The sequence below is a fragment of the Guillardia theta genome (assembly GCF_000315625.1).
Source record: "Guillardia theta CCMP2712 unplaced genomic scaffold GUITHscaffold_9, whole genome shotgun sequence".
Classification (NCBI taxonomy): Eukaryota; class Cryptophyceae; order Pyrenomonadales; family Geminigeraceae; genus Guillardia; species Guillardia theta.
The window spans coordinates 1,083,732-1,108,009 of NW_005434665.1; the positions used below are offsets into that span (position 1 = coordinate 1,083,732).

Genomic DNA, 24,278 nt, shown 5'->3' on the forward strand with positions numbered 1-24,278 from the left:
CAGAGAGACAGTCTTCCAGCAAGGCGCCTGATCTTACAACTGTTCCTCCAGGATCCTGTCATGTTTCTAGAGAGATAGCTCGACAAAGCTTTTGACAGCCATGTCTTTGTTGGAAACTCGGAGCAAGACTGGCTCGAGGAGCGATGTTCGCCTCAGCAAGGTGGTTCCAGAAGTTCTGAGCAGAGAGAGCCGCGCGCGTCGTTACGGCATCGACTGCCCAAGTGAACTGCACTGGCATGCTAAGGAGCCGGGGGGCGACTACAAGCAGAAGCTGACTATCAAGAACGTGTCCACGCAAGTGATCAAGTTCAAGTACAAACTTCCTGAGACGAGCTTCTTCTTCATGAAGTTTCCTGACCTCTTCACGCTGAATCCTGGCATGGCGGCTTCGATTGATGTAAACTTCCGTCCTATCAGGAGTGAGCCGTACGACGACGTCATCGAGTTCATTACCACTCAGGGCAATTTCTTCATAAGGGTCATTGCTACCATGCCCGAGCACGGGGTGAAGATGCAGGAGCATCTTGATTTCGGGTTTGCTACCGTGAAGGAGGAGAGTACAAGGACGTTTGTTCTGCGGAACATAGGGGAGGTGAACGCCCCGTTTGAATTGTTGTCTGAAGCCCCTTTCGACGTCAGTCCTAAAGAAGGAGTGATTCTTCCCGGCAAGACCATGACAGTCAAGATCAGCTTCTTTCCCACAGAGGCGTCAGTGTACGTTGGAACGATCGTGTGCAAGCAGCCCATCCCTCGCCCAGCCCTAGTGATGAAGATCAGCGGGATCGGGAAAATACCTTTCGTCGCCATCTCGAAATCTGAAGTGAACTTTGGTACGGTTTTGACCGGCCGGGCAGTGAACGAGGTGATTGGCTGGCTGCGCTTCCTTAGAGCATTTCTATATGTTGCTGAACGACGATCGCAGGAAGTGATCCTTACCAACACTTCACTGGTCCCTGTGTCCTTCGAATTGAACCCAATTCCGCACGATCATGACCCAGTATTTCATTGGAAGATTGTGGGAGCAGCCATGCTAGTCTGGCTCTTGCTGAAGTCTGTTACAGGTCAAGGGAAAAATCCCAGCAGATGGCAGCCTGGCGCTGCAAGTGACGTACACTCCCATCTCCACCGGTGAGGAGCAGCTGGAGGGGTCGAGGACTGAGGACTGGTTGCTCCAGGGTCCTTCGATTGTGACTACTTCGAGATTGTGACTCCGGGAGGAAACATCCAGAAGATCTGCTGTACTCTCGCTCTGCCGCCTCCTGCGCTTGCGACTGATAGAGCTTCGAACTATCAGGCAAGGGATTCGCTGAGCCGCACTCTGTGGAGATCGACAGGAGCAGCATCAACTTTGGCAACCTGGAGCTGGGAAAGGTAATGGAGACTCTGAAGACGACTGGCTTATTCTTGATCCTTCAAGGTATCATTGAGAACTTTGGAGATCCGCAACAACACCAAGGAGAAAGCTTTCTACCAGTTCATCACTGAGTCCATGGGATGTTTCGAATTCTCAAGTATTCTTTGCTTGGTCGCTCCGAATCATCCTGATGTGGTTGAGCAGGAACGGACGGAAGCATCATTCAGGAGAGCAGCGTGAACGTTGACATCAGGTTCACTGCCCGGGTGCCTGGGAACTTCTACCGTCGCATCTTCATCCTCATCAAGAACCAAGGGCCCCTCTACCTCGACCTCACTGCTACCGCGTACGTTCCGTTGGCTGACTCCTGTTCTCCTCGCCTCTCACACTCGCATCCTTGCGCTTACAGGTACCATCAAAACCAAGATCAGGTGCCTCGACCGATGCCGCTCGCGCAGAAGCATGTCGACTTGTACCGCACGCGTCAAATGATGGAGGGGACGGCGCATGCTCGGGCTATCCACGAAGTGACCTCCTCCAACAACCCCACGAGCGTGATATGGAACGAGTTCTTTCTGGACGACACAGACAGCAGGCGGGAGATCTTTCTGCTGGAGCAGCACGTGGAGTTTGGAGCGGCTTCTGAGGTTGGGGTGGGAGACTACAAGCAGATCACAGTGCACAACAACACGGATGTGAAGCAGACAGCCATGTTCATGATCCCTCCTGACAACTACATCCGGCAGCCCGATGGGGCCGGGGAGATCACCATGACGGTAAGTTCCCTCTCCTCCTCCGCCCTCCTCGCCCTGACGTTAGAATGCTGTTGCAGACGTTGGGGCCTGTCCTGAAGCCTCTGGAAACTTGTTTTAAAGTGTTTCCCGAGAAGGCAGACGTGTTGCCGAAGAGCAGCACCACCTTCAAGGTCGCCTTCCGCCCCGAGTATCGCAACGCCTACTACGCGCAGGCCATTGAGATCTTCGTCTTCCCCAAGACCCAGCGGAACTTTCGCCTAGTCACGGACGAGAACTTCGTCCCTCCTCACTGCGTTACCCCCGTCTGCAGCGGCAACACGTTTCCGGTCGGCATGGAAGCGTTCACGCCGAAGCTGCGGGTGCCGAGCACGAGGATCAGCTTCCCAGCATGCGCTGTGAGCGACAAGGCGTACCAGATCATCGAGATGTACAACGATGCGGACACGCCGCTGCGATACCTCTTCGACGAGGACCAGACTGGCGTCTTTCGCTGCAAGCCCAACAACGGGCTGATCATGCCGCATTGCGCGCAGCTCGTCGCGTTCATGTTCTGCCCGCTGGAGGCGAAGCGGTACGAGCACGTGACGACGTGCGTCATGAACGGGAGCTCCGTGCATGCAGTGAAGCTGACGCTCATCGGGAGCGGCAACGCGACGTCGATCGAGCTGGAGACGAATCACCTCCAGGTGAAGCCCACCTGCGTCGGGTCCGTGACCTCGAGAGCGATCGAGATGAAGAACCCGACGGGGATTCCCATCCTCTTCTCCTGCCTTGTGCCTGAGAGCTGCTCCCGCGTCCTCGTGGTCGAGCCTGACCGCGGAATCCTCCGTGGCAACGAGAAGGTCAGCCTGTTTGTTCACTTCGCGCCGAGACGGGAGGGATCGTACAGCCTCAAGGTTCCCATCCAGATCGACCAGGCCAAGGTGCGGAACCTGGCGGATGCGGAGATGGGGGAGGCGGAGGACCTTGATGAGACGTTCTCCCCGAGGCAGCAGAGGAGGAGCGTCCCCTCCAAGCAGACGGTCCATCTCAACGTGTACGGGGTTGGGACGGTAGGAGCCGTGACGTTCGAGCCAGAGACGGTTGACTTCGGGACGCTGGTGGTGGGGACGCAGGTGTCGCGGGTGATCAAGTTGGTCAACCACTCGGACTGTACCATGTACCACAATATCACCTCGAGCATGGAGAAGAACTTGGAGTACAAGGACGGCAAAGGCTTTATCTCTGCCTTCTCCACCAAGAGAGTCACTATCTGCTTCACCCCCAGTGAGAGGAAGTACTACAACGTCACCATCACCTGCCGGCTCTCCACCAGCTCCGAGTCGCTCGTCACTGGCGACCATGGGCCGAACCGAACGGGAATACAGCTCCTCCAGGTCCCCTGACCCCCTGATCCTGCCCCTGTCTCTCCTCCTTCCCCTCCTCCTTCCCTCCACCTTCCTTCCAATGTCCTTCCTCCTTCCCCTTCTCCTCTGCTCCTTCCCCTGCCCCTGTCTGTCCTCCGTACTGCTGCCCACCCACCATCCCCAGTGCCTTCCCATGTCTTCTGACACTTGATGTCCACCAGGCGCTGGAGTTTGAGGATGCGCCTCAGTGTCAGGTGCTAGGCAACGCAGTGTATCCCGTCCTCTCGATCGTGGACGCGAGGGCGGCAGGGAGCGTGTTCAACCCGATCTCCTCCTCCCGGGTGTGGAGGGAGTTCAGCCTGATGAAGATGAACAAGGAGCTGTCGTCGGATCTCAACAGGAAGGAGGTCAAGTGGAACAAGGCTGAGATCGATGAGACCGATCCGACCAAAGTGTTGCAAGTGATGGAAATGAGGTTTGAGGTCAAAGAGCAGGGCTACCCCCCCAGCATGAACATCCTCCGACTCAAGAACACTGGCGTGCTCGCCCTCGACTTCCTCCTCAAGTTCCCCAAGGATGATGAAGATGAGCCTGAGAACTGGGTGGACAAAGATCTACAGGTCTGCTCCTTTTCCACCCCCCCTCTCTCCCCACCCCCTTCTTTCTCCCTCCTTCCCTCCTTCCCACCTCCCCACCTCCCCCTTTTCTCCCCCAACTCCACCCCCCTTGATCTTGATCTCCCCCACATTTCCTTTCTGTACTCCGGCCACATCCTCTGTCAGTCTTTCCTTCTGTCCTCCTCTTCCTCCCTCTCTTCTCCCTCCCCTCCTCCTTCCTCAACACAACATCGCATTGAAGTGATCGCTACAGGGCGAGGAGGAGCTGACTCTCAACATGATCCTTGAGAACAAGCTCTTCCTCTGCGAGCCTCGCAGGGGACACTTGGAGGTGGGAGAGGAAGTAGATCTCATCCTCTCCTACAAGCACCTCATGGCCACTAAGGAGTTCCGCCTCCCAGTCGTGCTCAACATCTGCGAGCTGCCTGCAGCAGGAGGCGTTCTCAACACAGGAAAGCAGATCGTTCTCTCCCTCATTGGTCAGACTCTGGCCATCGCCGAAGCTTACCTGCACCTCCCTGCTCCCGATGCTCAGCACTACAAGCACCTCGAGTGGGGCTTCGAGAAGACCCCCATAGGGCTGATTTCTCCTCCCATCCAGTACTACAAGCTCGAGAACCTTGGACAGGTGAGGTTGGGGGTTGAGAGAAGGAGAGCTGAATGGGGTCAGGAGGGAGTTGAGGGAGGGTTGTAAGTAGAAGGGAGGGGAGTAGGTGGAGAAGTTGAGGAGAAGGCAAAGACCGAGGTGGAACAGTGCAGGCAGGCACGAGGGGGAGGAGGAGGAGGAGGAGGAGGAGGAGGAGGAGGAGGAGGAGGAGGAGGAGGAGGAGGAGTGGTGGTGGTGGTTGCTGAGAGGAAGGGTTGAAGGTACCGCTGGACTATCACGTGGACATGAGCGAGGTGGAGAAACTGAACGCGGAGAACTTTGGCTTCGACGTGGTCACTTGTCTCGACAACACCGACTGGCACCTCGAACCCGGCGAGAGCGTCACCATGCGTTGGGTCTTCAACCCCCTTGAGGCGAAGGTAAAGGAGTAAGGAGGAGGAGGAGGAGGAGGAAGGGGTGGGGGGGGGGTGGAGGGTAACTGAGCAGAGGAGGATGGTGGAAGAGGAGGATGTTTCAAGAAGGAGGATGAGGAGGAGTGAGATTGAAGAGAGCGAGTTTCAAGGACATTTTGGTGTTTAGGAGGAGGCAAAGAGTAGCGTGTTGACTTGTTCCTGCAGATGTACACGTGGCAGCTTCCTATCTCAGTTTACAGCGGGGAGAGTGGGGGGGAAACGCACGTCGTCAAGTTTTACGCTGAGGGATGCCAGCCCAGCGTGCACAGCAACCCTGAGACAACCGTATGGCAGATGCCGTCGTCTCAGGTCCCCTGCTCCCCTCCCCTCCCCTTTCCTCTTTTCTCCTCTCCACTCGTCTTGCTCATCTGCTGTCCTTGCTGCTCCTGTTCTCCTCTCCTCTCCTCCCCTCTCTCATCTGCTCCACAGATCATGCCGACGCCCAACCAGCTGGTCTTGATGACGGCGGAGAGATTCTGCATGGGCAACATCCCGCTCGGCGCGACGATCCACCGGATGATCATCCTGACCAACTTCAGTCACGAGCAGGTCATGATATTCAACTTCGACCTGGACGGGGAGCTTGCGAAGCAGATGGTAGTCCTGCATCCCCAGAGCGGCGAGATTGACCCGCTCTCGCACGTTGTTGTCAAGATGACCGTGCGCTGTATGACCTCCAGCATCCTTGACTTCGATGTGCCTTGCATGGTGAGCATGATACTGTAGACGCAATTGTTCCTCCTCCTCTTCCTGCTCCTACTCCTCCACCACCTTGTCCTCCTGTCCTTCCCCACCACCACCACCACCACCACCTCGTCCTCCTCGCCTCCGTGTTGCTCGTCACTTCCTCGCACTGATTTGCTACCCGGTGCAGGTGGCACCGAAGCAAGAGCCTGAGGAGGAGAACGAGGACCTAGCAGACGACAACGAAGACGCTGCACCGCCTCCTACTAGCGGGACTGGCCGGCCATCGACAGGCATCGCGCAGTCAGTATCAGGAGGGTCAGTCGCTGGGACAGCGAAGAGCGCGAGGAGGAGGAAGAGAACGTCAGTGATAGAGCTTCCTCCTCCCATGCGCAGCTCCGTGAGGCAGAGACACGGGGGCACGCGGGGCTTCGTGAGCTTCCAGGAGAGGAATGACGGGAAAGACAGCGGCAACCGAACGCAGGTAGGGAGGACGAGGGATCAGGAAGGGGAGGATGGGAGAGGAGGAGAGAAGGATGGGGAAGGGAGAGGGGAAGGGAAGGACGGGGGAGGGGGACGGGGAGGGAGGAGGCGACCTTTCCCCTTGTAACTGTGCTCGCTTGCAAGCAGTCCTTCATGGACGACGCGGCGAGCGTGAAGAGCGGGTCGAGCAGAATCAGCGCGGCTACCGCCCAAACCTCCGTGTCCATGGCGAGCGCTCTCTCCTCAGTGAGCAGGCAGACGGGGATCGGGTCGCACATGGATCAGGTGAGACGATCGGGTGAGTTGCTGAGCGGCTGACGAGAGGAGCAGGAGGACGACGACGAGAGCTCCGAGCAGTATCTCTTCCTCTCCCTTCAAGCTCACGTCCGACCCCCAGAGCAACATCGTTCCCTGCATGAAAACAACCACGTGAGTGTGCTTTGCTCTGCCCCCCCCCCCCTCCCCTTCCCCTTCCCCTGTCTCCGATCTCACTCCTGTGCAGTTCTTCTGGTTCCCCAAGTCTAGTTTCTCCTCCCCGGACGGTATCTCCCCCAACCTGCGTCTCCCCACCACCGCCTCTAGTGCGACCAGCGACCGCCGCAGCCCCTCGCTTGCTAGCGGCAACGATCAGAGTCCTGCTAGCACAGCCACGGGCACCCGAGGAAACAGCGCTGCTGGCTCGCGCCCCTCCACCAGGGACGCCAGCCAGGTGAGAGGAGGAGTGTGGAGGAGCACTTGAACTGACAGGGCAACAGCAAGCGCAGCTGCGCGCCAAGGTCACGGAGGGGATTCTGGAGCAGTTGCTCAACGACATCATCAACGACGACCAGGTGCCTGAGGTCTGTGCTCTAGAGCCCCTGCTGACCTCCGAGCAGATCCTCAACTCCTTCACCCAGCTGGAGGAGGCGCCGGTCCCGTGCTTTGTGCAGGTAAGAAACCAGTGGGAGAGTCTGGAGCGCTGAAGGGAAAGCGGCAGGTTGCCAAGAGGCCTCCTGCGATCTTCCAGTGCGAGGAAGCGTCGAGGTGAGACCTCCTCGTCAAGCTCTTGTAGCTGACTGCAGATGGAAGCAGAGGGGAGGCAGAGGCGGTCGCGGATGCCGCTGAGGTTCGTTCATCTCTGCCTGTGCTCGTTCGTGACATGCTGTCTGGCTCAGAAGGCTCACGAGGGAAGGAAGCGACGGGTTTACGCGGGCATCGACGTCCCCGGGCATAGCGCAGAGGTAATAGCGTGCTAATTTCAGAGGAATAGTGCTGACCTACTTGCTCCCAGGTACCGTTGGAGTTGACGGAGGAAGAAGAGGAGGAGCTACAGAGGGACACAAGGAGGAGGACGGCCATGAGCATGCCGGAGTTTGAGAACCTGGCAGCCTTTGTGCTGAACGCGTGTATCTTTAACTTTTTGGAGGAGCTGACCTATGGAGAGGAACAATTATGAAGTACAAGGTCTCTTCACTTCACGTGCAGCTGCTGCTGGGTGTCGTTAAGGTCGGGGTCGAAGACGAAGTACGGTTTCTTCCCCCGGAACCTGATGAACAAGTCAGAGCTCCCATGCTGATCGCCAACAGACTCACTCTGCCCTCAGTCGCTCAAACTCTTGCATGTCGAACTTAAGCACATGCCGACGTGGCTCTTGATTCTCAGACGCCGCGCTGTGTTGATCGACCTTCTTTGCAATGATGTGACCTTGCGCCGGATCCTTTTCGAGGGCTAGAATGTTTTGATTCACCAGGGCTGAGCAGTCGAAGAGATTTTCAATTGTCTCCCCGAATGAGTCAGGGTTGAAGAAAAGTTCAGCAAATCTCATTGTGAAATCCCGACTCCACGACTCAATCTTGCTCCTGATTTGTCGCTGTCTCTTTTCACTGTTTCGTTTGTCGCTGTTTGCATCTGAGCCTGTCAAAGGAGTGGTCTCCTCCACCTTCACAAGACGTCAACAATCGTCGGACGAAGGGTCCCAGTCTCTTACCTGTCGCCTCTTCTGCCTCACAGCTTGCTTTCTCACTTTGGGTTGGATGTCCTTGCCAAGCGGGTGTGACATGAAGTGAATGCTAGGTGTATAGTCGCAGAAGGCAGCAGCATGTCGGTCCATCTTGCTCCAGTCGATGTCCACGTCATCTTCTTGCGAGGGATTCAAAGAGCGAACGCTGTACATCTCCACTGTGTTGATTACAAACTGCTTGGTGCTAAAACGACCTCCCTCCGTGTCCGCATTCTTCGCGCGATCAACTCCACACTTGATCATACGATTGAAGCATTCTGCTTCTTTCGACATCGCCACCGGATGTTGCACATCCGCAAGCTGCGCATTGCTCCTCTCTACAAAGTTGAGGAGGATTCTCCCTCCCTGTTCTTCTCTCGCATTCGTGATCACATGGCTGTTTGCTTTGAGGAGAGCGTTAGAATCTTACACCGGAATGTCAGGATGGAGGAGATTTACCTTTGATCTCCTCATCAAGTTCATCGTATTTGCGAAGCTGTTCTCGTACTGCATTCCTTGTCCTTAAGGCGCTGCGATGGCCGTCGCTCATTCTGCATCCCGAGAATGTCAATGTCCTCGATCGATTGTGAGAATCCCGCTGAAATGTCTCGGAAACAAACTAGGGAGTTCGCATTCGCATTAACCAATCGATGGCTAACTTTCTATCAAGCTCAAATCGCAACACCCTTACATCTCAACATCTCGACCGAATGCACCCTTCGCAACATTGATGCTCTGCTGTTACCTAACCGAATGAATATCCAAAAACGATTCCATTCTTTAAATCTCATCCTATTTCCTTCAAGCTTTCTCTCTCCGCTTACAGTTTCATTCACTTATTCTCTTCCCTGTCTCCCTGCCCTTCCCTTTACCCCCCCGCCCCCCCGCCCCCCATCTTCTCTCTGTCTCTGTCTCTACATTCCCCCCCCCCCCTCCCCTCCCTCGAAGTTTCGTTGTTCCTACATTTGCGCGGGAAGTTTGGTTCCGCCACCCCTACCTCCCCCATGTCCCTTCTTGGCAGGGGTCTTGACCACCCTCCACATTTCTCAGACACCAGTTGGACCCTACCCCGAATTTCCCACTTCAATATTGCTCATATACACCGGTATTATTACCTGGAAGACTACCCCACCTCAGATTCCCAAATTTCCTACCTCCAGCAGAGCACCTGGACCCCTCTAAATGTAATCCCGTTGTGTGAGTACCCCTTATTATGAGCTAAACATACCCACCCTATGAGCTTCAAAAACTACCCCATTTGCCCATGACCCTCTACATAAAAACATGCCGGAATGCCGGTGAAGCGGGCGGAGCCAATATGTCGTCGATGCGAGAGGAGAGGGTAAGGAGGAGGTGGATCGGAGAGAGGAAGTGTCGGAAAGAGGAAACAGAAATGGGAGGGAGCTGATGCAGAGCTACTGTGAATAGAACAATCAATGTGTGTAAGGAGGAAGGATTCAAAAGGCCATTACCAAGAGTTTCTGATTCTTGTTGGCCAGGCACATCGCAAAGAATTGCCCTTCGGCAACTACATGTGATCGATGTGGACGAGCAGGTCATGTAGCCAAGGATTGTATGAGGGGGAGGGGACTCTCATGCCATATCTGTGGAGGAACTCATTTTCAACGAGATTGTCCGAGGTCTTTCTTGATGCTCGTCGGAAGATGCTGAAGCAATTCACAGGAAAGATAACAAAAAGAGGAAATTAAACGATCCTGAGATGTTAGAGAAGAACAGAGAGATCACAGAGTTCAGAGAGGCAAGGAGAAGCTTTGTTTCAGAGGAGGAGGTCCCCCATGTCAGCACCCCCCTTGCATGGAGCTCGACCCTCGCCCCCTCTTCCTCCAAACATCTCAAGGCTCATGTTGTCCCTGTCACTGTCGTCAGATTGAAAGCGGAGAGGAATGGGGATAGTGGAGAGAGAGCTCCAGACGATCATCACCCTAAAGGTACGTGGGGGGTTCTTTTTCCTTGTCATCCTTGCGACGGAGTCTACATCATCCTTGCCTGTTACCTCTGCCTTGCTGATAGCTCACTGTTTGCAGATGGAGGCAGCAGTCTGAGTCTAATAGCGAGCTACAGTTCTGATTCTGATTAGGGTTTGAATGATGGTTTATGTATGATAGTTTTATAGTAAATCAAGCCCTTTCCTGTGGAATATTCTCACTTTCTCCCTCGCTTCTCTCGTTTCAAAGGTTCCTTCTTTGGGACATAATCTTGATTCTCCTTGCTAATCCTGGCTGCTAGCTTTTCAATCTCCTTCTTGTCTTTCTGTGTAAGTTTCGACAACCCCAGCCGATTCTCGATGAGGACTTTCTGTACACCATCCTGCAGTCTGATCAGTCCAATGGGAAGCTCGGGATGCAACCTACCTCGCACTGGTCCGACGTGTCCAGAATGAATTGATTCGCATCAAAGTTTATCTTCTTCAACTCGTCGATCATGTGATGGTAGGCGGGTAAGAAGTATTCGTTCATAGCTCCATCCCCTTCGTCGCTATCAGATATATCATCAAGGCTTCCTGCGCCCTTTGCCTTGCCTACGACATCCGGCTATCAATTCCATGCATGTGTCTCTGAGGCTTAATGAAACTTACGTGGTGACTTCCTCTTCTTGCCAATCTCAAGCATCCACTCAGCTGACTTCATCATGTCCACTCGACGTTTCTGCATTTTCGATAGATTTTCTGGTGTATCGCTTTTTTCAAGTTGGAGTGTATCCACCACAGGCTGGGAGGAGGGATATTAGCGCATGAGACTGGTGATTTTTCGTAACTCACTTGATCTGTAGCCTTGCTTTCTTGTTGTTCCTTTTCCTCTTCCAACCTCATCTGCGCAGAGGCTTCTTCTCGTTTCTTCTTCTCTTGATGCTCCTTGAAGAACGCTTTTATCTGCAAGTATCTCAGTCTTGTACTTGATCAACAAAGAAACAAGAATTTCATACCATTTTGGGTATTTTTGCGTGAGCCTTAGGCTTTACAGAACTTGGGGTCGATCCATTCCCGTTCTTCGAAGTTGCACTTTTTGACCCTTTAGGATTTGACCTCTTGGGAGTTTTAGGATTTGAGCTCTTGGGAGTTTTAGGATTTGAGCTCTTGGGAGTTTTAGGATTTGAGCTCTTGGGAGTTTTAGTGCTCTTCGTAGTAGAGTTCTTGGTGCTCTTCTGGGTCAAAGTTTTCGAACTCTTGGGACTCAAGCTCTTGGTATTCTTAGGGGAAGAGCGCCTCTCCGAAGAGCTCGTGACATCCTTGACAACCGGTGCATTCGTGGGCGACATGCTCATAGCGGAGCTCTTGGCGTTCCTTGGCGTAGTGCCGTTAAGTTTACTGGCCTGGTGCGACTGATTGCAAAATTTAGGATGACACAGCGAATCATCAATACCCTTCTAAGATTCACCTGAACGTTTCTAAGAGTTCGTGGAGATGATCTGTGAATTTTGGCTTCACGTGACAAATATGTCATGAAAAGTCTCACCGCGAATCGACATCTGATTTCCTTTTCACATCGGCTTCCTGAGCATCTTTGTCCATTGAGCGATGATCTCCCTTCTTCTTACTTCCACTCTCATTTTGGAGAGATTCATCCATTCTCTTATCTTTCATTAAAAACATATGTGTGTCAAGGCATCGCAATATCAGAAAGAAATGGACAAGAGTATCTTTTCGGCAAATCACCTGGTTTCATTGGTGTTGTTTTGGCCCGCTTGCTGCCCGACTTCCCGTTTTGATTCGACACTTCCATGTTTTGATCGGATTTCCTCTTTCCCTTGCTATCTGATGGTGTTTGCAGATCGGACCGGTCTCTAGACAATTCATGCTTCCCTGTCTGCTTGCTCGCAGACTGTTCTTTTGTCATCTTTCCAGGTTGCGTCTTCTTTGCAGGAGTCTTCTTTGCAGGGGTCTTTGTGGTAGGTGTGTTCTTCGCTGGAGGAGTAGGCTGACTTGCTGCCTTCGCTGAGAACTCCTTTGCTTTCTTTGCGGGGGGTTCTATTGCCAATTCCTTGTTTTGACCTGCGTGCGGGTCAAACTGAGTGGCTGGGATGTGGCCAGGACAAACGAAGTTAAGATGTGACAGAGAAGAGAAGAAACAAAAAGAGACACGAGGCTTGAAATCATTGCAACGACTTCACACCTTGATTCTCGTTTTTGCGCTTCCTGCCCGCTCCTTCAACGGGCGACCCGGCCGATTGTTTCCCCTTTCCCCCAGGGCTCTTCGAACCAGCATTCTTCTTCGCTGACTTGACTGCATCTTGGCCTTGTTCCTGCTCATCTCTCTCAACAGAGCTGACGACATCAGCATCTGACTCTCTCCTCTTCTTCTGGAACGGCCTCCTCCCCGTCGACGGGTCGAACTGTCCCGCCATGCCGCACCGCTTTTTTCCCGCCTTCGTTAGTCCTTGACCCGTTGACCGTCCTGGGCCTGTTGACCAGCAGTACAGTGCCACCGTGTGATCATTGATCGGATCCGGCGGGCCCGGCCGCCCGGCCCGGCCGCCGCACCGTTCTTCATGGCCTGCACCCGGGCCCATGACTCAGTGATCGGACTTAACTTTGAGTAAAGATCGGACGGCGGCTGCGGCTACTGCCGGGGCATCAGCTACGGTTCCTTGAAGTCAAGATGACAGGCCCTGAGGGCCGGGGAGGCTCGTAGCACCACTCTGAGGAGGAGCCGGGAGGCTGCGGCGGGCGCCACGAACTTGAAGTTCGATCCGATCATCCCGGCCCTTTCCTATCGTGACATGCAGCTGGACTGGCTAATTGAAAGCCTACTCAAGTTATTCAGTTTCGAACCCAAGACATCATCGTACGCGGATCAACTAAGTTTGATACGGTATCTCGGTCTGCTGTTCAATGATTGTTTTCTTTTATGCATTAGCAGTATCATGTTAGTCCCAGCAGCGCTTGGTGACTTCAAGTACGGAACTTCCGAAAAACAAACCTTCCTATGGAGTTAATTTGCACGTGCAATACATCTTTATGTGATTTCACGTCTTCTTCCCCTCCTTCCTAGTCTTTCTCCTCCTTCTCTTACAAAGGCTGAAATCATGTTTTGAATGTCTTGTTTATACAGAAACGCATTGCCCTCCCAACCTACTCTTTTATCTATTTTCCCCACCAGGGATCGCTCCCAACACTGTATCGCTTCCTCTGTTTCTCAGAACTGCACGTAAATATTCCCAGATTGATCGGGCAACCCTTTTCAACTTTCTTTTCTGTACCGTAAGAGCCTCCCAGCACAAAAGATTGGTTATACTTGGTCTGCCCCTTGCACCATTGCGGCAGGGTGTGCACATATGGCTCGAGCTCGGCGGGGTCTTCAAAGATAACAGGCTGCTGAGAAGGAATGAGAAAAGTAGAGAGAGAGCGAGAAGTCGAATTTCTTGTCGCACAAAGCACTATTCGTATAACCGGATGACATATGCTGGTATGACGTGCTGCCATATCTGAAGAAGTTTTGTCCAGAATTGGAAAATATCAGGATAGAATTCGAAATGTTTGATAACAGTCGTACAATCACAGAGAACGAAGGAGAGGTAGATAGGTAGATAGGGAGGGAGACAGGTGTGAAGAAGGGAGGGGGCTGAGCGTGTGTTGTAAGTGTAGGAGGAGGGGGATGCAGGATTGGTTCGCTGATGTAGGTTAGGGGAGGATGGGTTCAATGACCATTTCTTTTTATCGGGATAAATCCGATGCGACCCGTGACACGAAAACCAGTCGTTTCAGGAAATAAGTCGGATGCTAAATCAGTTTTACTATCGAACCTATCTCCCCCGGAGGCCAAGGGAGATACCTCTGATCTTTTACTTAGGACCGGAATTGAGAACTCGCCGAATTCTTCGGTTCTGCCCATCCGATAAGATACGGTCAAGCCACTTACGACTGACTGTCCGGTCACAGGCTTCAAGTTGCCCGTCACTGGCCGTCGGGGGCCGGACGTACTAGTATGCAATACTGCCGTAGTTCTGTTGGATGAGTTAAATCTTTCCGTACTGCGGCTGACGCCTAGGCGCAAGCCGCTTCAACCGCCGGCCCCCGACGGCGACGGTAACACTTGGCAATCGGATGATCCGATGATCCGATAGCAACTCGACAGTACGGTCACCGTGACTAATCAATCGAGTCGCCGTAGTAATCGTCACGGCGCCGTATGGCCAAGTGTGCGACAGAGTGTCAGGGTCAAGCCTCCTCGTCTCTCCTGATTTTCCTCGTACTTACTGATCTTGAACTTAACTTTGAGGGCGCCGCTGAGGCCCTGGCAACTGTTCCGAGTCACTCAGTGGGAGAGGAGGGGAGGCGGCTAACTTATTAAGTTGTGACCGCCGCCGGCCGCGTGCAGTGCCTCCCGGAGTTTCAAGTTTGGCGGACGCCGGGCGTACGGCCCGAGCCTCCGGCGGACTCCGGGGCCGGGGTCCGGCGGCCGCCTCAGCTTCATCGGTCCCATCCATTATTTACATTTCGAGTCTAGAAGAATCGTTGATTGATGTTTACTGAAAACTCTTTGAGAATACTATCATGTATCATAGATGTCGGAATGTTGATTCACGGTGGCCGAGCCCTGGCGCGAGCCTAAGCCGGCGCTATCGGACTCCGAGCGCCGGGCTGCGTGACGGTCGGACTCAGTCGGAAGGCGGGGGCCCGGGCACGGTATGAGCGGCCGCGGCATGCGGCGGCCGCAGAGCGACGGCGGGCGGGCCTTAGCCCGACGGTCCGGTCACGGGCCGGCTGATCGTGTCCGACTCGCGAGTCTCGGAGTGTGCCATGGTGCCGCCGCCCCGCGGCCCCGCGGCGGCGGCCCGGACTCGCCGATGATCATCGGATTACAGTGAGCCGCGGAGAGCGGTAGGCCCGCAATCGTAGTGCCGAGTCCGCATCAGTGCCGGATTTAGAGCAGCGCCGACATGTTCGCACTGGTGAGATGCGATAGGAACGGGAGGAGAGGGAGAGGGGGAGGGGAAGACCGAGGAAGAGAGGAAGGAGGACTTGACATATGAGAGAGGGACAGATGAGAGGAAGGGAAGACGCGGGGGAAAGTCTGCCTATCTGTCATGAGTGAACATCTCACTCTGACGAAGAAAGTGACATTGGGAATAGTTGAGGGAAACCAAGAAGTCACAGCTCTTCAAGGAACACGAGCACAAGCTCAACGCAAAGGACCATGAAGCTGACAACACATTCTGCTCCTGCCCACAGATATATGAGGTTTGACGAGTTGCCGTCATGGCTGTCTGTGTGTGACGGGACTGTTACTTCAGATTACATCAAGTTTCAAGAGCGCTCAGCTGTTTTGTTCGTGTCCCATGAATTACCATCATGCAATTTATTGATTTTTGATGAAACGTTGTTAAGACAGAGTTCTCACTGACGCAGGATGCCATGTTAGATCAACCTTGACACATCGTTACCATTGGTAGCGATTTTTCAAAATGCTATTCATGGCATTCGTTCCTTTGTCATTTTCACACGAAAGCTACTCTGTCGACGGAGTTTGAGGAGGGAATTGTTTTTTCACTCCCCGTTTGAATTCAGCGCGATTGGTTTCTTGCGGAAATAACATCAAATAGAGTGTATGCGAGATGAGAAATTTGGTTTGAGCTAACTCTCAAAGAAAGTCATCACTTTGAAGATCGAGATTAGACTGCGATTCATAATTTACAGTAACAACATGCATGCCTCTACAGACTATTTACAATTACCCGACCATAAATGATAATGACAGATTGCTGGTAGCGAAAAGCGGCTTGCTAGCAGACCAGTATTCCAGATCAGGAATCTGATTGACCGTAGGATGGCAGCATGTACCTAGATCAGAGCAAAGGTGAGTAATGGAAGCAAGGCAAACACTGTGTTATGTTACCATCAAAAGCTCCAATCTTCCTGTCCATTGAAGGGTCGAAGCACGTATCTTCATCTCTTTCGGCGTCTTCGTGGGGTTTTGGAGGGTGTTCGAACAGACTTCGATACGCTGCTTCTTTCATGAACATAGGGTCTTTGTTATGAATGAAGATCGCTGCTTGCTCTTGATCGTGAAAGACAATCTTTCTCCATTGCTGTCGACAATCCCGTTAACTCTGTTTCGAGAGAGATGGCAGTGTTGCAGGCACCTGCGGTTGGTTCTGACTGATTTTCCTCTGGTTTCGGAAGTGCGAGCTAGGATCTTGCAGTGTTTTTGTTTTCTCCATCTCCATGCGCAGCATCTCTAGCAGCTCATCTGCATTGCTGACATCGTCCTGGTTCTGGGCTGATTCCCTGATATCATTGACGGCGTCTATCGCGCTCCTGGCCAGCCGTTCGATCCTTGAGAGGAGGAGTAAGTGGGCAATCTAGTGACCAGAAGATGCTACCTTTCCTGATCTGACATCTCTGTCTTCCTGGAGATGTCATCTTTCAGCTGTTTGTAAGTGAGCAACGGCATAGGAAAGCAAGAGGAAAGCAGACAGCGAGCAGCTTGTCTCGTTCTTGTGCCACTCTTGCCCTCTGAACAGCATCTATCAGTACTCGCGCGACCTGAACTTGTCCAATTCTGACTCCTGAAAGACGCAGATCAGGACAAACGGAGAAGTAATGCCGACTCACCGGAGGCAACTACTTCACGAACTCCAAACCCACCAGACTCTGCCGTGCGGACGCAGGCGATTCTGATGAATCTGCCGTGTGCCCATCGCTGCATTGACAAGGTAGGGTTCAATAAGAGCCTCAGCGATCACAACAAGGATCACAAGGCCGGCGAGGAGATGTAGGTCTGTGACGAACCTTTCGGTGTACCGCCTTCGAAACCTGTGGCTGAGGAGCTCGTCAGCCCGATAGACAAGAGTCTACAACCATTTACGCTGATGCTGCAGCATGTTCGGGAACGGCTGAAAATGGTGCTGCTACTGTCTGGAACAGCATTTTTGGGAGTTTCAATCCTGTCGTTTCAGCAGTCCCTGACATGTTGAGAGTAGAAGCCTTGGTCATGTAAACCAGATCCAACGAAGTTTCCAAAACCTGTGAAATGTCAACCTGCCACAATCCCGACAATTAGCTCACATAATCAGTGGCATAAAGAGAGGAATCCCAGAATATTGTGACCTGCGATCCATTTCAACACAAACAAGGATGACAGATGATGAATGCACGTTGTGGATTTCGAAAGGAGCACCGAGGTCCACAACCAACCATTCATGCTGATCTGAAGAGCTTTTCCACATGGTGCAAATGTTTCCATCCAGAGCAGATCCTCCATGACGAGGCCAAACTGCGTGCCGTGGGTTGAGAAACACACCAACATCCTTGAATCCCCACCTTCATTCAACTCTGTCGAGCTGGACGAATATGCCTTTGAGAAGGCAAGGTTGCCTGCGGCGTGTGATGGAAAGAAATGATAGTTTGCAAACGAAGGATTGCAGTAGTCCTGAAAGGTTGCAAGGGTTTACAGCAAAGTCACGTTGCACATCAAAGAACCATGTTCAACTTAGTGAAGTTCTTTTTGTCAGGATCCCCCCTGCGATCGAGCAGCTCTGAGATGGGGAAAGAGCATGTTAGTTCAACAACGATGGTGCAGGAAAGATATCACCATGATACTTCTTGTCAGGGATGTACGGCTTCCCCCTCGTGTCTTGCAGAAACTGTTCTTGCGGGGTTTCTTTCAGCCTTTGTCGATTAGCACTCAATCTGTAACGACCTCAGTCTTAGCAAGCATCATTTCCCGTAGCTATCAAGACGAGACATGCAGAATTATCAAAATAGACTGGTATGGTTCTTGAGGACGAGGAGCATTCTTCGGATCAAACACCTTGGCACGCACTTCTTCTCACCTTGCTCTTTCCATCTCAAGCTCTTGCCTCACCTCCGCAATCCTAGCCCTGATGCTCTTCAGTTCGCTAGCCCTGTTGTCCCCCTGCACCTTCACGCCAGGGAAGTTGGCATGCTCTGGTTGCTGCCTGCTGCACCTCACGAGCAGCATAATCGCAAGCGCCCGGATGGTCGCGGCATGAAGGCGGGACATCGATCCAGACAGTTAAAATAATTGTTCACCCAAACACTACTGGAAAGACCCTTTAAGTAAAAATTATGTACAAAGTGAATACAACAAGATTTAAAAAGCTTCGCAGGACCCAGCTGGCATTTCGCCTTTGACGTCAGTGGGTTCTAGTACGTTGGGCAGGAGTCGTCGACCGACTTCGCCCAGCTGACGAGTCCCCCGCAAACATTCTTGACCTTCCCTTGACCCAGAGCTGAGCTGAGAGGGCGTGAGAGAAGAGCAGGAGGACAAAGACGTGAGAAGTTGAGGGAGGACAAACACGCGGGGGAAGCTGGAAAGGAGAACAAGGCTTACTCGGACACAAATATCCCCCTTTCCTTCATCTCCAACAGCTTGAAGGTCTGGCGGCTCAGATCAGAGGGGAGGAGGCAGCGGGAGTGCACTCACAGCCTGTCTCGAGAAGATTCCTCGCCGGCAGATTACATAGACCGACTCTGCATCAGAGCAGAAGTCCTCAAGTTTGGTCCCTTCCTACAGCTGGGGATCAGTTGATGCCTTGTCAGCCACCTCTCACCTTATCTAGCTCCGCCAGTGGCAAGTTGATCGCCCCATTGAGGTGCAGCATGTCGAACTGCGTCCCGCCGTCAGGTTGCCCAGATGTCTGCTAGAGCAAGGAGACCTGCGTTCTATCCCTCACATCCAGCAAGACATGTTTGACTCCCTTCTTGCGGATGTCTTGCAAGCAAGTCAGTCATCCAGCAGCAGAGACATGGTCCGTCTCGCACCCGCGTACTCCTGACAGGTCACGGAGTTGCCTGCCGGCAGATCCTCGCCCTGTTTTGAGTTTGCGGGGCAGTAGCCTGGCCCAGGTGCATTCACAGCTGGAAGAATCACTCAGAAGAAGCCCAGCAGCGAGCAGCTCCCACCAATCACTGCAGTCAGCTCCGGGTCGTCGCCGCAGATCGCACAGCTGGAGTTCCGAGGTCTCAGGCGAACGTTGCGGAAGGAGCACCTGCAGTAGCAAGGAGACAGTCACTGCCTTGATGTATCCTTGTTCCAGCGTACGTGAGCGCCGAGTACAAGAGCATCCGGCCCGCCATGACCTCCTCTGCTGACTTCCCGATGGCAATTTTGATCGCTTCAAGGGCCTGAGAGAACCTTGTCATTTCGCAGCTTCATATTCCTCCTCCATGCCTGTAAAGTTCCAATCACCCCAGGGACCGGCCCCATGACTCCCCCATCCGAGCAGTCTGTCACCGTCTCTGGAGGAGGGGGGTTGGGGAATATGCACCGATAGCAAGGCCCCCCCTGTATGGTGTCAGTCGGGGCTGTGAGATAGCGAGAGTGCCTTGAAGTTGTAGACAGTCAGTTGCCCTTCGAGCCTCAAAGCGCTTCCAGACACAAGAGGCTTCTTTGCCAGCACGCAAGCGTCATTGACCATGTATCTGCTCCTCATTGTCACGATCGTCGCACTCTCAAACTTGGTTATCACCTTGTCGCAACGTTGTCGCTGGCATCCAACACAACATCGTACGACTGAGTGAGTTCATCAGGAGCGAGCACATGGGCGCTAGACACTCGCTCTACCTTGACGAGCTCCAGCGCGTTATCGACGCTCATGAATTGTTTGTAGACTTCGACTTGCAGTTTACTTCGTTCCGCGCCAGGACACCATTCAGATCGGCATGGCTGGGAGACGAGCACTACCTGTTTATCGCCTTGCAAGCGATGGCACCTGACTCTGCCTTGTTCACTCCAGTTCGTGCCTCAGTATGCATGACCTTCATCGCACGCAGCATCGTCAGCATGTCAACCACGTTCATGTCGCCTTGCCGACCCTCTCACCTGACGATGCAGATTACTCGTCTCAACGTTGTCCCCATCCACCAACCCCAGACGAGATATTCCCGCTCCTACCATGATGGACTGAGTCTTCGAAGCAGACTTCTTCCTCAGTCTCTTCACAACCTGCCAGGTACAGGGCGGCGGGAGACCCCAGTCCTCCGCAACCCACAACAAGGACAGCGCACTTCTCCAGTCTTTCTTGGCCCTCGACACCAACCTGGATGAGAGAATGAGGCAGAGGAAGCAGGAGGCAAGAATGTCGCGCCACCACCTCGGGAACGAGCATCTGCCTGCTGTACCTCTCTGTCTCCTCCTTCCCCAGCCTGCACGTATGCTCCGACATGGTTTCTTCGCCCCCTGTTACCCTCATCCCCCCCCCCCAATCCGCTGGGACTGGCTGGGAGCTGGGTGGGTGATCCATGCGACCCAGGAGGGGTACTTTTACCGTGATTTGTTCTTTCAGTGCCATACAAACGGTATCGTGAGTGGGGGTAGGGTACTTTGATGTATGGGGTGGGGTGGGCGTAAAAACAATGCGACGGGAGAGGGAATATATGGCGGGCGAGGAGGAGGGAGGGAAGGAGAGGAGGAAGAGGAGACTGAATGGCTGTCGACAGCGAATATTGATAGATGTCATGATTGTTCTGGTCTAGGTTTCTCAAGTGTTTTTTGTATGCGTGTGTGGCGAAATATGCTTGAATCCTTTGAATCGATTTGTACAAACTCCTTTGTAGAACGAAAGCACATCTATAGAGATCAAGCTTTCATGCATTTTACCTATTTTTGTACGTAATTTTCTTGTATTTGTGATGTTGATAAGATGTCTGTCTGTCGACAAGGTCTCAGATCAGATCGTTTGTTGATCTGGCAAAGATACATTTCAAGTTCATCTTTAACACATTATTGCACACTCGTTCTAGCAGGCTGACCCATCTTTAGATGACGAAGACATCAATCTTTCTGGTTGTTCTTGCAGTTGCGGCAATTATGCCCGACAACATGTTTGTAAATGGTGCCATCCCACCAATCAAGCAAGACTCCTTCAAAGAGTTCCACATCGTCAAGAACGTGGACGATTCTCAAGAAGTGACTCTGGATTCCCACACTTGTCAGTTCACCTACAGGTGAGTTCTTCTCTTGCTCTACTTGTCACATCCTCCTCTCTTCCCACTTGCTTCGCCATGGCGCTTTCTTCTAAACACCTCCTCAGGGCGATGAACTCCGCCCATGGCGAGCTTTGGAGGATCGAGATGCAGCACGATCACGGACAGTACACTTGCATCATAGAGGATCAAGACAAGAACCCTCCTCACGCCTCCTTCCTCGGATTCTCCGCTCATCTGGTCGGAGCGAAAGACAACACCTTGTTGATGCACGAAGTTTGGAACCACCAGGTACTGAAGCAACTCTTCCGAGCGCGCGACGATTGTCGCTGATGTGTGCATTGTCTTGCCTGATTTCTCTGCGATCAGGGAGTCTTGCTGGAGTCTGACGGATACATCGAGGAGGGCAACTCGGTTCGGAGTGATTCCCACTGGAACTTGGGTGGGTTGAGCCGCATCGTGATCAAGGGGCGGTGATTGGAGGAAGCTGAGGAGGACAATGGGGTCATGTAGGATGGTGTGATGAAGAGAGGGAGGGAGGGAGGGAGGGAAGGGAAGGAGGAGGAGGAGGAGGAGGAGGAGGAGGAGACATGAACATAATGTACAATGATCATACCACCGTGCATACCCCTACCCCCAAGTCCTTGTCATTATCATATCACACCGGTACTTTGATATGGATATCGATGGGTCCATTTACTACCCTACCCATGAGAATGTGGTCCACCCTTTGCCCGATGATGCAGTGAAGGCATGAAGCTAGGGGTAACGCTCCTCCTCCTCCTCCTCCTCGCCATCCTCCTCCCGGCCAGTAGATGCGGCTCTCCCTACAGGATCCTCCTCGACCTGGTGGAGGATCTTGACAGAGACGGAAGTTTCGTGGAGATAGGGAGCGATAGAGGAGAGGGCAGCACGGCGTTCTTGTGGAGCCTGTCGTCTCAACTGGGGTCAGACTTCTTCTCTGTGGACTTTTCTCAGGAGGGATACGAGAACGCAAGACGTGTGTGCAGCGAGTGTGCTCATCGTGAGCTCGGAGAGCAGTTTCTCAAAGAAAATTTCCCCAACCTCTCCAACTTCGGGCGAGTTTCCTTTGCCTACCTGGACAACTACGATTGGATCTGGGCAGGAGAGCACCCGGACAGCTACAAGCATGTGTATCCTACCATGATCTCCGATCATGATCTCAGCCAGTACAAGTTCAAGATGAGGAAGGAGTACGAGCAGCAGGGGCTGACGCTTAACAACCAGAAGTCCCAGGAAGCGCATCTGGAGCAAGCCAAGGTCGTCGATAGGTGCACCAGAGTCCCCTTGGGACGAGGAGCACTCACATTGTTCTCCTCTCAGACTCTGCACTGATCGTTGCATCATCCTCTTCGACGACACTTTCCAGATCGGTCAGCCATGGGGGCTGCCGCCTCGTGAGTCGGACTGACTTTTCCGACGGCAGGAGGAGGTCGATACAGCGGTAAAGGAGGAGCCGCGCTCCGCTACTTGTTAGAAGGCAATCGTTTCGAGGTGAACCCGTCCTGCATCTTCATCCTCATCCTCATCCTCGTCCTCGTCCTCTTGCCCCCTCGTCCTCGTCCTCGTCCTCGTCCTCGTGCTCCTCCCTCCTCCTCTCACTAGTTCGTCGGCACAGGTCATCATGCAGTCCAGCCCGAGCGCTCCTTCCTACGATGGCTTCGTCATGGTACGCAAGCTCGCAGTCTCGGACGAAGGCGGCCCAGAGCCTCGCCCTCAGTCGGAGGCGGACGCGAACGGCAGCTCTGCCCGTGATAGCGTCCCGCAGCTACAGCTGTTGTCACCAGGAGACAGGTCAGGGGTCAGCTGCTGTGCAGCACAGGTTGTGGTGGAGATGACTGGAGCGGTTCAAGACTGGCACACACTGGTCTTGCCCTGCTGTGTTGGAATCAACACTGACCGAGCAGTGGGCAGGTGGTTTACGTGGACTACCTAGAGACGTTCAGGAAGATAGACTGGAGTGAGGAGCAGATGCGAGGGACGGGAGAAAAGGTGAGAACGAGTCGTTGATGCCGCCTCTAGTAGCAGTGAGAGCTTGCTCAGGTCAAGTTCGAGGTGTTCTACGATGAGCGGAAGCATAAGGTGCAGGAAGAGGAGGAGGAGGAGGAGGAGGAGGAGGAGGAGGAGGAGGAGGAGGAGGAGGAGGAGGAGGATGGTTTTGTGATCGAGTGACGTTTTGATCCTCAGGACAAACCGGTCACAGTTAGCTTTCACATCGTCATGCCCTGCGCAGAGGTATGACTGGAGCTCCCCTCCAGAATACCCTCTCATCCTACCTCTTGTTTTCTCCTTCTTGTGCTCTCCTCTACCTCTTCCTCCTCGTCCTCCTCTCCTTGTTCCCTTCTCTACATCTTCCTCGTCCTTCGCTTTCATCGACATCATAACTTTTCATCACTCGAGCCTTATATTCATCATCTTCTAAAACCTTCTCTTCCTCTTCTTCCCTTCTCCCTCACGAAGAGTTCCCTCTTTAGCATCTTGTTTCCCCCCACTGATTTGTCTCACAGTCTTCTGTTGACTGCTTGGATCTTCAAGTTATCAGCAACTCGACTTTTCAATTCAACTTCCAGTAAACCAATCCTCCTCCTCCTCCTCCTCCTCCTCCTCCTCTTCTCAACTTTTCCTCGTTTTCTTTTTTATTACATTGCGATACGAAGCTTCGCTAGCCACTGCAAGTAAGAATCGTTGTCCATGGGAACGAACTGCGACTTAGTCAGGAAGTGGGAGAAATCTTGAGAAGAGCGGGGGAGGAGAAGGGAAAGGGACAAGGCAGGAGAAGAATGAAGATAAAAGTGGGAGGAGACGGGAAGAGTGAAGAACGGGATGGAGGCAGAGAAGAGGAGGAGTGGAGGGTGTGTGGGGAGGGGAGGAGGAAGAGAGAGAGGCGGGAGGGTTCTCCTTCACCTTTTTCTGCAGGAGACCCTTGACGGCTTCTGTCAGGGTGCCAACGACGCCTGCGAGCAGCGATGAGGCAAAAAGGGAGAAGGAGCAAGGAAGAAGACGGAGGTGGCAGGGGAGGGGGGAGGGAGAGAGTAGCGTTTTAGGCCAGGGAGAATAGGGAAGAGGGAGGAGAG

General features: G+C 53.2%; 6 protein-coding genes across 6 annotated transcripts in view; 2 read left to right on the plus strand and 4 right to left on the minus strand.

Annotated features, from left to right (window-relative positions):
• Nucleotides 1-100: 100 nt before the first annotated feature.
• On the plus strand, nucleotides 101-7,733 carry GUITHDRAFT_102279 (hypothetical protein; the record flags this gene model as incomplete). Its single annotated transcript, XM_005839301.1, has 23 exons — nucleotides 101-862; nucleotides 923-997; nucleotides 1,062-1,128; nucleotides 1,176-1,238; nucleotides 1,295-1,371; nucleotides 1,418-1,511; nucleotides 1,559-2,130; nucleotides 2,187-3,485; nucleotides 3,677-4,075; nucleotides 4,326-4,700; nucleotides 4,940-5,098; nucleotides 5,297-5,416; nucleotides 5,561-5,839; nucleotides 6,006-6,299; nucleotides 6,446-6,583; nucleotides 6,629-6,727; nucleotides 6,801-7,007; nucleotides 7,054-7,128; nucleotides 7,174-7,227; nucleotides 7,275-7,321; nucleotides 7,370-7,403; nucleotides 7,453-7,518; nucleotides 7,569-7,733. The coding sequence occupies 23 exons, from the start codon at nucleotides 101-103 to the stop codon at nucleotides 7,731-7,733; spliced, it is 5,520 nt and encodes a 1,839-aa protein (XP_005839358.1).
• Nucleotides 7,734-7,747: 14 nt separating this feature from the next.
• GUITHDRAFT_102280 (hypothetical protein) lies at nucleotides 7,748-8,826 on the minus strand (the record flags this gene model as incomplete). Its single annotated transcript, XM_005839302.1, has 4 exons — nucleotides 7,748-7,823; nucleotides 7,870-8,216; nucleotides 8,265-8,680; nucleotides 8,736-8,826. The coding sequence occupies 4 exons, from the start codon at nucleotides 8,824-8,826 to the stop codon at nucleotides 7,748-7,750; spliced, it is 930 nt and encodes a 309-aa protein (XP_005839359.1).
• A 1,613-nt stretch (nucleotides 8,827-10,439) lies between these two features.
• Nucleotides 10,440-12,638, minus strand: GUITHDRAFT_102281 (hypothetical protein; the record flags this gene model as incomplete). Its single annotated transcript, XM_005839303.1, has 9 exons — nucleotides 10,440-10,604; nucleotides 10,649-10,815; nucleotides 10,873-11,005; nucleotides 11,056-11,166; nucleotides 11,220-11,615; nucleotides 11,672-11,702; nucleotides 11,750-11,870; nucleotides 11,950-12,285; nucleotides 12,407-12,638. 9 exons carry the CDS (start codon nucleotides 12,636-12,638, stop codon nucleotides 10,440-10,442), a joined length of 1,692 nt encoding a protein of 563 aa, XP_005839360.1.
• A 3,326-nt stretch (nucleotides 12,639-15,964) lies between these two features.
• On the minus strand, nucleotides 15,965-20,423 carry GUITHDRAFT_134055 (hypothetical protein; the record flags this gene model as incomplete). The annotated part of the gene is made up of 27 exons (XM_005839304.1): nucleotides 15,965-16,074; nucleotides 16,130-16,322; nucleotides 16,377-16,551; nucleotides 16,617-16,663; nucleotides 16,780-16,802; nucleotides 16,849-16,936; nucleotides 17,026-17,055; nucleotides 17,149-17,259; nucleotides 17,302-17,343; nucleotides 17,391-17,509; nucleotides 17,557-17,610; nucleotides 17,828-17,925; nucleotides 18,069-18,194; nucleotides 18,410-18,493; nucleotides 18,590-18,636; nucleotides 18,683-18,766; nucleotides 18,810-18,866; nucleotides 18,915-18,970; nucleotides 19,021-19,116; nucleotides 19,162-19,247; nucleotides 19,301-19,383; nucleotides 19,448-19,583; nucleotides 19,728-19,771; nucleotides 19,823-19,886; nucleotides 19,943-20,016; nucleotides 20,081-20,297; nucleotides 20,380-20,423. The coding sequence occupies 27 exons, from the start codon at nucleotides 20,421-20,423 to the stop codon at nucleotides 15,965-15,967; spliced, it is 2,388 nt and encodes a 795-aa protein (XP_005839361.1).
• Nucleotides 20,424-21,019: 596 nt separating this feature from the next.
• Nucleotides 21,020-23,445, plus strand: GUITHDRAFT_102284 (hypothetical protein; the record flags this gene model as incomplete). Its single annotated transcript, XM_005839305.1, has 10 exons — nucleotides 21,020-21,204; nucleotides 21,291-21,474; nucleotides 21,553-21,656; nucleotides 22,017-22,475; nucleotides 22,528-22,577; nucleotides 22,631-22,698; nucleotides 22,823-23,071; nucleotides 23,119-23,196; nucleotides 23,248-23,286; nucleotides 23,392-23,445. 10 exons carry the CDS (start codon nucleotides 21,020-21,022, stop codon nucleotides 23,443-23,445), a joined length of 1,470 nt encoding a protein of 489 aa, XP_005839362.1.
• Nucleotides 23,446-23,817: 372 nt separating this feature from the next.
• SEC23B (secretory protein Sec23B) overlaps nucleotides 23,818-24,278 on the minus strand; it is a gene marked incomplete at both ends in the record, with an annotated part of 3,385 nt that continues 2,924 nt past the window's right edge. Inside the window, 2 exons of the mRNA XM_005839319.1 lie at nucleotides 23,818-23,906; nucleotides 24,109-24,159. Coding sequence (XP_005839376.1) covers nucleotides 23,818-23,906; nucleotides 24,109-24,159 — 140 coding nt within the window. The remainder of the gene's footprint in view (nucleotides 23,907-24,108; nucleotides 24,160-24,278) is intronic.